Source organism: Neolamprologus brichardi, chromosome 1 (assembly GCF_056152115.1).
Source record: "Neolamprologus brichardi isolate AB-2024 chromosome 1, ASM5615211v1, whole genome shotgun sequence".
Classification (NCBI taxonomy): Eukaryota; Metazoa; Chordata; class Actinopteri; order Cichliformes; family Cichlidae; genus Neolamprologus; species Neolamprologus brichardi.
The window spans coordinates 12,730,122-12,744,564 of NC_142104.1; the positions used below are offsets into that span (position 1 = coordinate 12,730,122).

The 14,443-nt window shown below is 39.1% G+C and overlaps 1 protein-coding gene across 7 annotated transcripts; it reads right to left on the bottom strand.

The window, feature by feature from the left end:
- Positions 1-413: 413 nt before the first annotated feature.
- Positions 414-10,971, bottom strand: LOC102780347 (tropomyosin alpha-1 chain-like). Of its 7 annotated transcripts, XM_006779871.3 has the most exons (10): positions 10,698-10,969; positions 10,086-10,211; positions 7,902-8,035; positions 6,744-6,861; positions 6,525-6,595; positions 6,369-6,444; positions 6,188-6,250; positions 5,880-5,949; positions 5,184-5,262; positions 4,587-4,802 (listed from the first exon to the last, which is right to left on the bottom strand). In XM_006779871.3, the coding sequence occupies exons 1-10, from the start codon at positions 10,809-10,811 to the stop codon at positions 4,799-4,801; spliced, it is 855 nt and encodes a 284-aa protein (XP_006779934.1). In that variant the 5' UTR covers positions 10,812-10,969; the 3' UTR covers positions 4,587-4,798. The 7 variants fall into 7 exon arrangements, with proteins under 7 accessions (XP_006779938.2, XP_006779935.1, XP_006779936.1 ...); XM_006779872.3 differs by lacking the exons at positions 4,587-4,802; positions 5,184-5,262 and adding an exon at positions 424-1,092 and having other exon boundaries at positions 10,698-10,971; XM_006779873.3 differs by lacking the exons at positions 4,587-4,802; positions 5,184-5,262 and adding an exon at positions 1,874-3,206 and having other exon boundaries at positions 10,698-10,971.
- Positions 10,972-14,443: the final 3,472 nt, after the last annotated feature.

Genomic DNA, 14,443 nt, shown 5'->3' on the forward strand with positions numbered 1-14,443 from the left:
GCTGCAGAGGAATAGCCTGTTTATTGGCGCCTCCCTGCGGCGAGGAGGAACTATAGCAGTTAAGGCACCCCCACATGCATGTGAAAATCTTTCACTTTGATCCAACACATATAATCAAACCTTAAATAATTGGATGATAAAGATTATTTTCAATTTATTTTTATTAAAGGTGCAATTCGGGCATTTTCATCTCTAGACCCATATGCCTTTGGATGAGAGCTGAAACATCTACAAGTTTAGGGAGGTCCAGTTGTCTTTTTCCCGCCAAGCTAGAAAAGTTTAATCCTGTGTTTGTCTTTGCATGTTGAGATTCATCACTCCCCAAGACCTTGACTCCTTGGAAGCAGGCAGTCAAGGTCTTGGGGGGGGGGACTCTCAAGCTTCTTTCTTCCAAGAACAATTAACAATTGCAACAGCCAGGTTGATTCGCATATTTATTTATGATTTGTACATCTCCAAGATAAAAAACAAAAATCAGTGTTTCGAAAAGAAAACACCTACATAACGAACAGATAAGTATGCCACAAGTATTTAGTTTGCTTAGTTGAAACAATATAATGAGTTTCGCTACTGTGCTAAGAATTCCTTCCTTGCTAAACTGGAAGAGAATATCACTGACAGTGAATACATTTTTACAATACAAAAAGAATCTAACACATAAGCAACTTTACAAAAGTACACATAATAAAAGTCCCTTTCATAACCTTGGCTTAAATTATGGCTTCATTCATGACGATCATGTGCAGTATATTCCCCAAAAAAGTGCAAATTCCCCACACGTACATGTAAACAATTAAAGATGTACAGTAAATTTTAAATGACCTTTGAATACAGTGCGTAAAGGAAACTGTAGACGAGCTTCTAACTTGCGCAGAGCTTGTGTCTTCAAGATGCCACGGTCAGAGGAGACAAACACAAGCTCCAGCTTTGTGTGTAGCAGTCATAGTCATATGGGAGCCAGCCATATTCAGAGCAGATGAGGCAATGTGAGGAGGGGAACAGAGCTAGGTCAAATGTTAACCATCTCCATTAGAGTATGATCCAGCATCTGCTTTATGCTCAGGCCCTCTTCTTTAGCACGTGTGAGTTTATCTGTTAATATAGCATTGCATCAGTTAAAAACCAAAAAAGAAAGAAAAAAAAAACAGTTACAAGAGACACAGAATATAGTCAGACAAAGGTTTACCTCAGGTACAGTGACAAACATATGCTGGATATCGTTACATACCCCAGTATATATATTTTTTTTTCCAGTAAGAGGTCAGCACTTATTAGCGGAGTCGATATCCTGAAGTTATTTTTCGATTTTCTGATATAACTAATCAAATTTGAACTTGTATTTAAAGTATACTAGAAATACTAAAAACTCACGCTATTGACAGGGCTGTGGTCAAGAATGGACGTAGTGAGTTTATGCAAGGGGGGAAAAAAAAGCTTTCCTTTTTTGTAATATATGACTTGGCAGTGGAACTGACCAAAGTATAAAACCCTAGCACTTTTAAGGAAAAAACTGAAAACTCTTCTAAACACTAATAATTGTCTCCTTCTACTATTGGACCAGTATCACTTTACTTTTATTGTACATGCACACTCCATGTCCTTTTTTCTCCCCCATTCACTTAGACAAATTACTGACAGATCATACAGGGGTACTGTGAAAACTGTTATTCACATCTTCCTTACCGCCAACACTTCCTTGTTGCTACAGGTGAATCATATGATCAATCTCCTCCTGTGCTACGATTAACGAACAGTTCGCCGCAAAATAAAACTGCACACCTTTTCTTTGAAGTTCTCTTTATCCACCTACACTGTTTTGGTTTAAGCTGCTATGTCCTGAGGATATATAACTCCTCAGGATAAACTAAATGTTGCTTGCCTTGCTTTAAGCATCACAAGGCAAGCAACATCTTGCCTTGTAATGCTTAAAGCGCCCCAAAATAAACATTGGGAAAAATTCAGCTGGAATGTTTCTTTCCTGAAGTCACAACCCGATTATTTGGCACTTTTAGCATCGCAAGGTGAGCGCCATGTAGTTTTATTATATTCTTGGAGAAGGCAGACATCTCTACAGATAACTATGAGGTTTGTGGGAACAGTTCCCAACAAAGCACTTCGCTCTCAGACTGCAGGCTTACTTGTTGTTCCTAGAATTTCTAAAAGTAGAATGGGAGACAGAGCCTTCAGATATCTGGCTCCTCTCCTATCAAATAAGCTCCCAGTTAAAGCCTCTTTACTTTTAAGATTACATTTGAAAAACAAAATTTTGAATAAAGCTTTAGTTATTTATACTGCTACAAGTTAAGGCTGCTGGAGGACGTCCAATGACGCACTCAGGATTTCTTCTCCACTTCCCTCTTCACCCCTGATGCATTTACATGCCACTATTGTAAACCATTATTTTTCCATCTAGTCTCTCCCTTGGTGCGTTTAGTCATCTTTCTCCTCACAGCCCAACCGATCACAGTATGCTGCCATCCTCCCCAAGATCTCCCTGTTAAAAGACAGTTCCTTTTCCCTATTGTCACAGAGTGCTTCCTCAAAGGGAATTGTTTGATTGTTGGGGTTTCCCTCTAATCTTCAGGGCCTTTACATTATAATATTTAGTGCTTTAGGCGACTGCTGCTGTAAACTAGTGCTACATAATTGAATTATTAAATTATTGCAATTCATAATTAAAATGTATCACTGAAATGCTACAAGTAAAAACTACACACCTGTCCAACCATCCATCTCACCCGAGTACAAAAAGGAAAATCTGGGTATAATCCAAATAATTTTAAAAGTGATGATATTTGTTCAGTCCATTGCAATATTCCAAGGCCTCCTTTTCATGGATAGAAGCACATATTGCAGACCAGATTTCAATTACGTAGCCCTGACAATAACTGAGAAAATATATCAACTGAATTTCGTCCATCTCCTGAACCTGTGTAGCCTCCCACTTGAAGCAGTTATTTGAACATGCATGTGAAAATCTCTCACTTGTATTCCCACTTTTTTGAAAGCGTAACTTGTTTTGTTTTTAAGACATAACTGCTGCTGTGTATAGTTATTTAAATAAACAGTACAACAACATTCCTGGTGACTGGAATTTCAGAAACATTAAAGCATACAAGATTCCCTTCCAGTTTATGCCTCGTTTAGAGCTACTCTCAGTTCATTGGTGAGAAGACGATTTTTCTCAAGCTGCTTGTATAGGTGGTCTTGACAGTCAGAAAGCAGGTAGGAGAAAAAGGAAAGAGAAAGAAAGGAGGTTAGTATAAAGAGTGACGCTTTGAAGGTAATCACAAAATAAGTTTGTTGATTTCTTGACCTAATGAACACAGAAGGCTCAAGTAATATGTTCTTGTTTTTTTAAGGACAGTCATAATCCTGCCATCTTGGCTAACCACAGAAAACTCACACACTACTGCTTTTACAAACACTGTTTCCTTTTCACTGCTTATTAATTACTTAGACTAGAATGATAAGACTGCAACCACCTTGGGATTAGTTAGGGGACAAAACAACACACACTCACAAATAGAAAAATAATGATGATGCACATGTTTGTACTGGATCTTTTTGCATCTAGCTGCAGCAGCCACTTTCAATCACCAGAGAACTGCAGAGGTCACCTGATGGGAGTTAACCTGGTCCAACTCTGACTGCAGACAGTTTGTGCAGCCTGTACCAATGAACACATCTTATCTGCGCAACAATGTCACCTCATTGAAGCAGTGGACTTGACTCAACCGGTTGGCACCTAGTTGTACTCTGTGTATATTCCTATATAAAGGGAACATTGCAGAGCATGTAATTCTACAGTTAAATTGCCATTCTGTAGCAACTATGTCACCATTTGTAGGGAATTTTCTATTTCTACTTTAAATCTATGAAGTTCGATCTGCATGCAATTAGTTCATGTGAACTACTGTGACTATGACATAAGACATTTGGGCCACCCCAAACAGCCTTACAATTTTGTGGTCAATCTCATTTGAGTTTCAATAGATTTAATGTAGCAAGTGAAACTAAACAAATCTCATCCTACTTAATTTTTTTATATAATTTACAGTCACATTTGTCTGCAATAGCCCCTGTGACTGTATTAGCATTCTTTAAATTAAAAAAATTATAATAAAAAAAAATCTATAGTAGTAGTTTTAGTGACCATGTCTGCCAATACTGACTTGGAGTCTAGTTGATTTGCTATTTAGACCTACAATATGAGGAGTGTTTATTTTTTGGTTTTATTTTTTGGGCTACGTTCACATCTGCAAACACTCGATGAGTATTGAAAATGTTAACTTGCTATTTCTAAAGTACATCAACTGCATTTAACTACAGCTGAATCTGAAGGTGTGAGGAAGACTTAAAACAATAAAATATAACTAAAGATATATATTTTTAAAAAAAAGTATATAAAATCCCCAATCAGCTGATTAAAAAATTGAATAAAATTCACTGCCACTACAAGTAACTCAGGAGTTTATTCAAAAGCTACTAAACAGTATAAATTAAAACACAAAGAAGGTAAAACAATAACAAAAAAAAGGACAAATGGAAATGAAGCATTGCGAGAGAAAAAGAAAAGGATGACATAGATGGAAAAATGTTTATTTTATATAAAGCAATGTGGCTCAAAGGTCTGAAAGACAGATGGACAAATGTACTCCAGCAGCCAAGGCCCAATGTGCAGTACTGCCAGGACAGTAAAGAAATAAATAGACAAAGGAGACAGAAAGTAGGGCTGTGCTGCACAGGAGAGAAAGGGTGATGCTCAAGCAGCTTCTGGAGTGAAGAGTGTGAGAATTTAGCTGTGAACAAAAACAAAAGAACAAAAATGTTGGAGGGAGAAATAAAAGAATGAAAACTATATGACATGCAGAATCAAAAGAGAAAAATGGATGCAGAACTAAGAGAACTGAGACAGGGAACAAGCTCTACTAAGTAAGCACTCATGTTAAAAGGTCTGCAAAAATTGTATTAAAATCTATTTTTAAAAAAGATATCAAACATGATTAGGTCACTCATAAATTAGTGTTAGACAAGCACGGAAGGATTTAAAGTTGTAGTTTAGCAAAGTTAAAAACTCACGGCACTCAAACATGCCACAAGAGGGCACTACTGTATGTTGTCGCTGTGGTTAAGGAGATAAAGCTCTAAGACAATACGGAAACAAGCGTGTTGTGAATTACATGGAAGTCATGTCGTTGAGGGCGTGGTCCAGCTCCTCGCTGATGGCCTTGTACTTCAGTTTCTGGGCATACAGCTCATCTATAGAGTTGTAATTATTATAGAGTGGCAGTGAGGGGGCAGTGAACAGAAAAACAACAGCGTCAAGAAATGAAAGCCAAAAGAAAATGCAAACTGAGGAACTGAAATAAAAAGGCAGGACAGAAATAGGAAGGAACATGAACAGCTGCTGACACCGTGTCAAATTCCTGAGGAGTCACCGAGAAACTGCCTCACATGTTCCGTGACCCTGTGAACACTTCTCGGGGCTAGCTGGCCTTGAACGCTCAATACACCACCATGCCAAACTGTACTGCAGTGAGAAATGTTGATGCCAACATGAATCATATCATGGCAGGTTCTGCTTATTACAGTTTTGTTTTTCTTCTGGCAGACAACTGACAGTGTAGATATTTGTCCTGGGGATTATTTAACAACCTGCTGACCAGATAAATACCTCAAACAGCCCCACATGAGGGATTTGCCTTTTATTAGTTTCCCTCTCAGAAACCAGGACTGGACTTTAGACAAAGACTAGTCACTGGGTTGCTTTTTGCATCAATAAATTTTGTAATAAGAGTAACAGATGTTTGTTTATATGGAAAATGAACATGAAACGCTGCACCAAAGACTAAAAACCAAGTGTAAAACATTCATACCCTCAAGGTCATCAATGGTCTTCTCCAGCTTGGCAACTGATCTCTCAGCGAACTCGGCACGGGTCTCAGCCTATGTGGAGGACAGCAATAAAACATTGGTAATGTAAACCTCCTAATGGAAATTAATAACCACAGCCCCAGAGGAAAGGAAGCCCTTAAGTATGAGTAAAAAATATATACACACACACTCAGCATATTTATTCAATTAAGTAATGCAATCGATTCAATCTTCAGTTTCAAGAGAAGCTTCTATTTAAAATTTAATTTAGGATATATAAACGTATGACTCACTGATAACTCTAACTCACCTCCTTTAGCTTGTCTGTCAGGACCTTGATCTCCTCCTCGTACTTGTCCTCCTTCTGTGAGTACTGTGGTTACATACACAGGGCAGAGTCACTCAAATATACAAAACATGAAAATGCATCAAAAAGAAGTTTCAAACAAACTTTAAAGGTTTATACTATGAATATTTGTCAATAATCTTACCTTTTCTGCCTGGGCCTCGAGAGACTTCAGGTTGTTCTGCACAGTTTTCAGCTCCTCCTCAAGCTCAGAGCATTTGCTGCAGAGTTATGGTGTGATTAAACACGCAGAGAAAAACCACAGAAAGCAAGAGAGGTGTGAGGAAAATGTGATCATTACCTCTCAGACAGCTCAGCGCGCTCTTCTGTACGTTCCAAGTCACCCTCAATGATCACCAGCTTACGGGCAACCTGAAGTCACAACTCCTTAAATTTAGTCCCACACTAGCTTAACACATTAGTGCATCCTATACTGGTCAGATATGTCAAGCATTGCATCAAAGTAAATAACTGAACAATTGTCAAAGTTCAGGGTGCACTGAACAGCTGAGATACTCACCTCCTCATATTTGCGGTCAGCCTCCTCAGCGATGTGTTTGGCCTCCTTCAGCTGGATCTCCTGCAGCTCCATCTTCTCCTCGTCCTTCATTGCCCTGTTCTCAATGACCTTCATGCCTCTGAGGGAAGGGAAGTGATATAAGGTGAGTCTTAGTAATGTTTACACTATGCGTCATAGAGGAACAGGAAATTCCACTCTTAAAAGAAACATTTAGTACAAAGCATATGGATCACACCAATACCTTGTATTAGTGAAGTAGAGATAAAATTAGAGAGAGAGACCACTACATGACTATATGGACAAAGTGTCTAAATACTTAACACACATCCTCATCTGTCATGTTGTGCCAAGCACATGGCAACTGTCTGAGAGGATAAGGATGAATTGAATATCAAATGAAGCACAACACAAAATCATGGGCATGAACTGGAATAACATTCTATTAAATTTCCACAGGTGTGGATTAGCCACTGATCAGGAGCTATGCATTTTCAATCATAAAGAAACAGTAACTATCTCAATATTATAATATTACACAAAGCAACAATTAAATTAAATGCAATTATTTAAATACGGGCACATTTGTGAAGAGTGATACAATACAACTTCAAGCCACCGGTGGCAGCAGTGAGCCAAATCTTAAGTGACACTCAAAGAGCATATGTCATGTGCAAATGTTTGGTTTTATAATATAATAAAGTTAAGCAAAATCCAATATTAAAGCGCTTCATAGAACTTAAATTTCCATTTATGTTTAATGCTTTTAACTCACTTCTTCTCAGCTGCATTTGAATAAAATCACCAAATCCACACCGTTTTACTTTTAAGCTTAAATTTCAAAACTTACATTTTAACTGCTGATTTTATCTACCATTCCTTCCTCTTTTTTCATTTTAAATCATGCTTTTTATTTGTTTTTTAATGTCTCTGTAAAGCACTTTGAAACACCTTGCTGTTGAATTGTGCTATATATAAACTTGCCTTGCCTTTTAAAAGTTAGCAACAAGTCAACGCAGGATTTTCTTTTCCGAGCTTGTCTTAACCCTTCTATGTCACCCTTTTTCCATTACAGTACTCTGCAAATGAGTATGAATAATATAAGAGGGGTGGGAGAGCGGTGCCTGTTTAGTGCCAGTTTTCCAGATGCAAGATACCCACCTCTCGCTCTCATCAGCAGCCTTCTCAGCCTCCTCCAGCTTGGTCAGAGCTGTGGCCAGACGCTCCTGAGCACGGTCCAACTCCTCCTCAACCAGCTGGATACGTCTGTTCAGGGAAGCTACATCACCCTCAGCCTAGGAGAGCACAACACCAGTCATCTACAGTCACATCAAGTTTATTCATTTAACTGAAATTCGCGTGTTATGTTTGGCTCTGCAGGCTTTCAGCTGCTGTGAGATCTTAGGCAGATAAAATAACTCCCTGGAGAGATTGGGCTGGGTCAGCTTGTCCAATAGAGGGATGCAGGTTGTTTATGTACATTTTCCAACACCAGTTAAAGAGTGTGCGTCATTTCTCTTTTTCCTAACACATTTTACACCAAAAAAGGTTAGAATACAACAGGATTTCTTAAAGGAGACAAACTTATCCATCCTCTCTGGCGTTTTCCCAGCCAAACCTGTAATTTCGTGGCTCGCTGTGATTTAGTCTTAAACAAATTAGCTAAACGGCTACGTTTTGTTATGTCGCAAGGTGGATAAATGGAGGTCCCTGTGCTCAAACTAGCCAGTTACACAAGGGAGGGCTTTATCTCACAGGACCTGCGATGTTGCGGCGCTGCTGTGCCGTTAGCTTACTTGAAAAGGGCTTTTTGTTTATTCGGGATCTACCGGGTGGAGTCCTTTCACATCCACCCATCCCTTACTCACATCCATCGGTGGGCTAATTTCAAACTCGCCAACCTGCTACCTGTTTTCGACCATATGCCGAGGCGGTCTGGGCCTACCTAGCAACCATGCTTTTTGACCAGATTTACTCCTAATGCTCTGGGCTCCCCGGGGACTAATTGCCTTATAAAGTCATTAGCCGCTTACTGCTTCCCTCGCACTCCTCTCCTGGTTCAGGTCCCGCTGTAGTAACGCCGCCCGGTCCTCCGCCGCATCGGCCTGCTCCTGCAATGACTTGATTTTCTTTTTCACCGCTTCCAGGGAGCTCCCACCGGCCATTTTTTTGCTCTGTTTGTCTCAGCTAAGCTAGTTTTCCCTCAGTTTTTTGCGTGCTTCCCCACACGCAGACACAAGCACACTTGGAGATGCGGCGCGTTTGATCCCTGCCCCCACCCCCTTTAATCAACCGCTGATGAGGATTGGGACGTGCCACCAACCCCGGAAGTAACTCATTTTACTCGAAAATAGTTGAATAAATTTAGTGAACTGAATATGTGGATCATAATTATTATTAATGGTCTTTTAAAATATTTTTTAAGCCATTTTAATGCTTTTTGGCTACGACAAAACTACATTATGAACCAGTTAGTTTAAGTGCGTCCCCTACTGCTAAATTGAGCTAAGCCTTTCAAAATCACAGTTCCAAACATCAACTTAATCTAAAGACAATCTAAATCTAAAGAGAGTGCCTTAAATCACTTATAAACACATAATACATACATTATAAATATGTTTAATTATTCAGACAGTGTTATTAATGTTCTCGATATTCATAATTGTGCTAATTAGACCTGCAGAACTTTGTCTTCCTGCACTAAACTGGCTTAAAGAGCACAGAAGACACCCATGCTCTATTGTAGTCTATAATATTCAAATATATTGCCATGTTTATATAGTTATTTATTTAGTGAACTATATCTTTTTGTATTTCTTTACTCTGTCATTAAATCAGTCAACATGAGTCTATCTCACGGATGTTAAAAATTTTTTTGCTGCTGCTGACGTCGTCTCTGCTCCTGACGTCATCAATTAGCGTAAGAATTGGCGTAAGAATAAACGCTGCCAATAAACTGGTAATTTCATCTGGGTTGAGTATAACCGCGGAGTACGTTCTGTGGCCAACAGGGCCACAAATCTGTCAAAATGCACTTCATAATATGCTTGTAAAATACACGACTGAAATTAGATACTGGCCCCCAGATTCGTCCAAATGGTGGTGGAACGCAACGGTAAGCCAGTGAGCTGTGACTTTACCTTATACAGCACAAGAGCTAAATTTAACTATCCATATATTCTTATGAAGCCCACAACTCTCTTATAATTGATTAATGCATAACTTAAGCATTAGGGTGTCTGTTTCATGGTTGGTGATCTTAGTTTCCAGACGGGATTCAAAAGGAGTGTATCAAGGTCATCATTAGGCAGTGGGTGCGCCAAACGGGTTCCTTCACAAACTCACATCTGTGGCTTTCTTCTCTGCGAGCTCCAATTTCTCCTGGGCCTCCTTCAGGGCTTCAGAGTATTTGTCCAACTCATCCTCAGTTGCCTTCAGCTTCTTCTGCAGTGCTACCAGGTCATCCTCAAGCTGGTACGCAGAGAAACGAGAAGATTTTTATTTACGTGAGGATGATTTTCTCAGATTAATTCTCAACACAAACAACGCGGAATCAAAACACGCTTTTATTAATAAAAAAAAAGTACACACACATATATATTTGTTACTAAACGAATGAATTTCTATTAAAAGACTATTATTTCTATTAATTCTATTAATTACTATTATTTAAGGATTTCTTAAATTAATATTTATCTCATTGCTTAACAGCATAACTAATGAATAAAGGATCCAACTAGAAATCTGCACTGTTTCCAATCGTGCCAACCTCATACAGTCAACATATGGAGTAAAGAAACGCTAAAAGAAAAGCAATTTTTAAGGTTATTATGTAAAAGTGATTTTTTTAAATAAAATAATAAAGATCATCGGAAAGAACCATGCAGCGCCGTGCGCAACGTGCCAATGGCACTGCTGCGTAAAAGCATCAGAGCGAGTTTCACACTGGATGCCGACCTGTTTGCTTCTGTCCTCAGATGCTTTCTTATCTGACTCGGCCTGCTCAGCTCTGTCCAAGGCATTCTCCTTGTCGAGCTTGAGCATCTGCATCTTCTTCTTGATGGCATCCATGGCTGGTTAGTGTCGGCGGTCTCTGCGTAAACCAAACAAAAGAAACTGAATGAAGGGATCGGAGCGTCTGAACCACTCTGAACGCCAAGCTGGAGTGCGAGCTCGGTTAGTCTGTAGTGAGTCAAATATGTATTTTGGCTGGGCAGTTACTGGATACCGAATACAGTTTTGGAAATAACTACAGCTGCTTGCCAACGTGGAGACCCGTCTTTTTTTCCTAAATCTCTTCACTGATTCGCTCTTCCGAGACATTTGACCACTTCTATGACTATACATGGGGTACAGACGTCAGGAAGGCACTACCCTCTCACAGCAAGACGTCCACTCCTATTTCTAACACCTTCCAAGTGGAAGTAAAGTGTCAAGACTCAAAGAGTAGTTCTCTGAGGGGGGTTATTTGGAATAAATGTGTTGGTAATGACGACTCAGTTAGCACTCAGAAAGATAAGCCACAAACTACAATACATGTGAAAAAATGTACATTTAAGACATCAACTGACTTTTATCCTATAATTATTTTAAAACCTACTTTTTACACAACAGAGCCAAACTGCATCCACCAAACTGGGCCAAAACCACATTTTTAATACCTTTCCAAAGCACTTTGGGACTGTTTTTGTCTTAAAATTTCCTATATAAATAAATTTTGCTTACTTGCTTACTTAATCAAACATTTTGTTCTGTATCCAGAAATAAACACTTAAAGAATTATGGTACCAATTCTTGCATCAAAGCTATTCCCACAAAACAAATATATCTGATTGGTTAAGCCTCTGCGAAAGTTCTTCTCCCCTGGAGGGCTGTCATATTAGCCAGTATGGCTTGTTTGCTGCTCAGGGATCATTTCAGCAGCTCCCATACAACATAGTTCAACATCCAAGCAGCAACCAGATAGGCTTTGCTTTCTGTAGAGTTATATCATCAAGCCTGTCCAACTCTTCTCTCAGCTAATACATGCGAGATAATTCCAGCTCAGATTTGCCACAGTGGGTACAGTGGTGTGCACATACAGAAGCTCTGGAATTTCAACATCACCCCCTCCCTGCGCCTCAGTAAGAGTTCACACAGCCACTGGCACTGCTGCAGCTGTCACACACAACATACAGTCAGGACGGTTGAGGAATGATATTTTAACCTAGTGTTGACTACAGTGATTGATTATTTGCATGTAAGAAGAACTGGACCTGAAAAAGAAAGTTGTGTAATACTGTATGAACATCATTGACCTCATCTTACATCGTAACAAATAACAAAGCATTCTAAGAATATTTTGTCATCTCCTACTCGCTTCGTCCCTTATGCTATTTGTTGAGTGCATATTTTGGAATCTTGCTGCTTGGACAGCACCTGCTGGACTCTCCATGACCCCATACTCTTTACAGCCTGACTTTCAGAAGAGAGACATCAAACACTTTTTAAGCAAGCAAAGCACAAGCACACCAAATGATTCACTGATACTGTATTTGATAAACCACAATTTTATTATGTGAATGATTGTTAGTTCACATGCTTAAAGAAGAGATTACAAGATCATTAAATAATTATGGTAAAATATATATATTTTTTTGCCTGTCCCATTTGGTTCTTTAGCCGTCAGAATTGTTGTCTGAAGACCAACAAGGATACCCAATGGATTTATTTTGCCAAATGGATCATCATGGCATTGCCGAATTGGTCCATTTGATCGACCTTTGTTTTTATTATTTATTTTATTTATTTTTATTTATTTTAGTTGTTACAGACGGGACAGACATGAGTGAGGGATAGGAAAGGGAGAAAGAAAGAGGAAGGAAAAGAAAAACAGAAGGGGAGATGGACAGTGAGAAAGGGGGGAAAAAAATATCTCCTGGATCACCTGTTGAGAGAAAAAGAATAGAAAACAAGCAAAAAAAAAACCAAAGCAACATACTAAACACAACACCATCGCATTAATCTAGCTAAGTGTAAACAGCAGTAAATACTAAATATTGAATGTTGTTGTGCAGCACACAGGACAGACAGCGCACAATGTGCTTTGAAGTAGCAGCCAAGAAAGGTGTGATTTAAGTCTACGAAATATGGTAAAATCTTAATGTTTTTAATTCTCTCCCTTTATCTCTGTGATGTACCTTTGCATTTTATTTTGTTGGTGGTCTGGCCTGAAATCCTTCCTGTGGAGCTTTATTAAGGCAGTCAGCTGTCACTGTGTTGTCATTCTGCCATGTGTTTGTGGACAGTTCAGCAGCCAGGCAGGCATACCAGTCATACACAGAGATCAGAGAGGCTCAGGGCGCAATCCATGTCACCCTAGCACTCTGGATAGATAGAGAGACGAACATCGTCACATTGTACCTGTCCAACAAATAATGATTTCTTCAGGTTAGGTCAAGGGAATTTGAATCATGAGACAGAGATGTATTAATTTGATAATTAAGAATTATTTATTTTTTATTTCTTCTTATTTTAGCAAATATTGCTATTTTTCCCCATGGCCTTGCTACACAGACAACATTTTCAGCCATTTTGCTATCAACCAAAGTGATCATTTTCTTAATCATTTGGGTCCTTTTGACCTTTTGTTTTTTACCACCAGACCTAAAATTAGCAGCACCATGGCTCAGTGTTTAGCACTACTCCCTCACAGCAAGAGGTTCCTGGGTTTGAACCTTCTGTGTGGGGGTTTGTACGTTCTGTCATGTATGCACTCAAAGATGCTCAGTTAATGGTTCCTGTCTGGGTCCAGGACGCACATAGATAATTAATCCGAAAAGTTTCAGTTCAAAGAAGACTTTTAAAAAATGTCACTAGTTAAATTGGATATTAAATGAGTGCTGTCAAACCTGTTAAAGCTTTAAGGCAGACAGGTGTGATAACTGAATCAAACCTCAGTGTTTCCAGAAGTCCCTACATGCAAAGAAGTGCATGGCCTTGTTACCATTATGTCGCAGTCCTGTGACGAGCCGCATGTGAACTTTAAATGCTGCAATTTCATTTCATTAAGTGGTGATTGCTTATGACCTGTTTGTTGTTGCGAGGCGCTCATAAATCTAAATGCACTATGATTGAAAGATCAGCCGGGCTTATGCGCCATCTTGTAATTGACTTCTTTTATTTATGTACTTTTGTAATGCCAAAGGTATTCAGCAGTGTTTTTACAGTTTGGTGTCAGACCACAAATATAAACTTTGTCACAGATCTGTTTAGACGGCTGTGTAAGGAGCTCCCAGACAAAAAAAAAAAAAAATGGGAGTCTGGTGATGATATCACTGGGAATGTCTAGACTGGAATTTCTCACTTCCTCTTCAATAATTAAAAGATACCCACACATACTGCCGGCGTTTCACTTAAACCTGGTGAGTCAAACTTAATGAAGCTCATCAAAAGGGTTTAGACAGATTCATATGTGAGGCCGTGCAAATGAATGAGTGTGTATGAGTGTGCAGCGTTCTCGTCACGGTAATCCATTTTAGCGCATCGGTGGAATAACACCACAAAAACCAGCTGATCTGACCCTAATCTTTTTATTGAAAAGAAAAGATGAACGTGAGGTAGTGAATGTAGAGAGATGGGATGAAAGAGCAGATGAGAAGAAGGAGCTCAAGATGCCGTTTGTCCCCAAGGCGCCACTAACTAACGACGGGTAATCTTACATT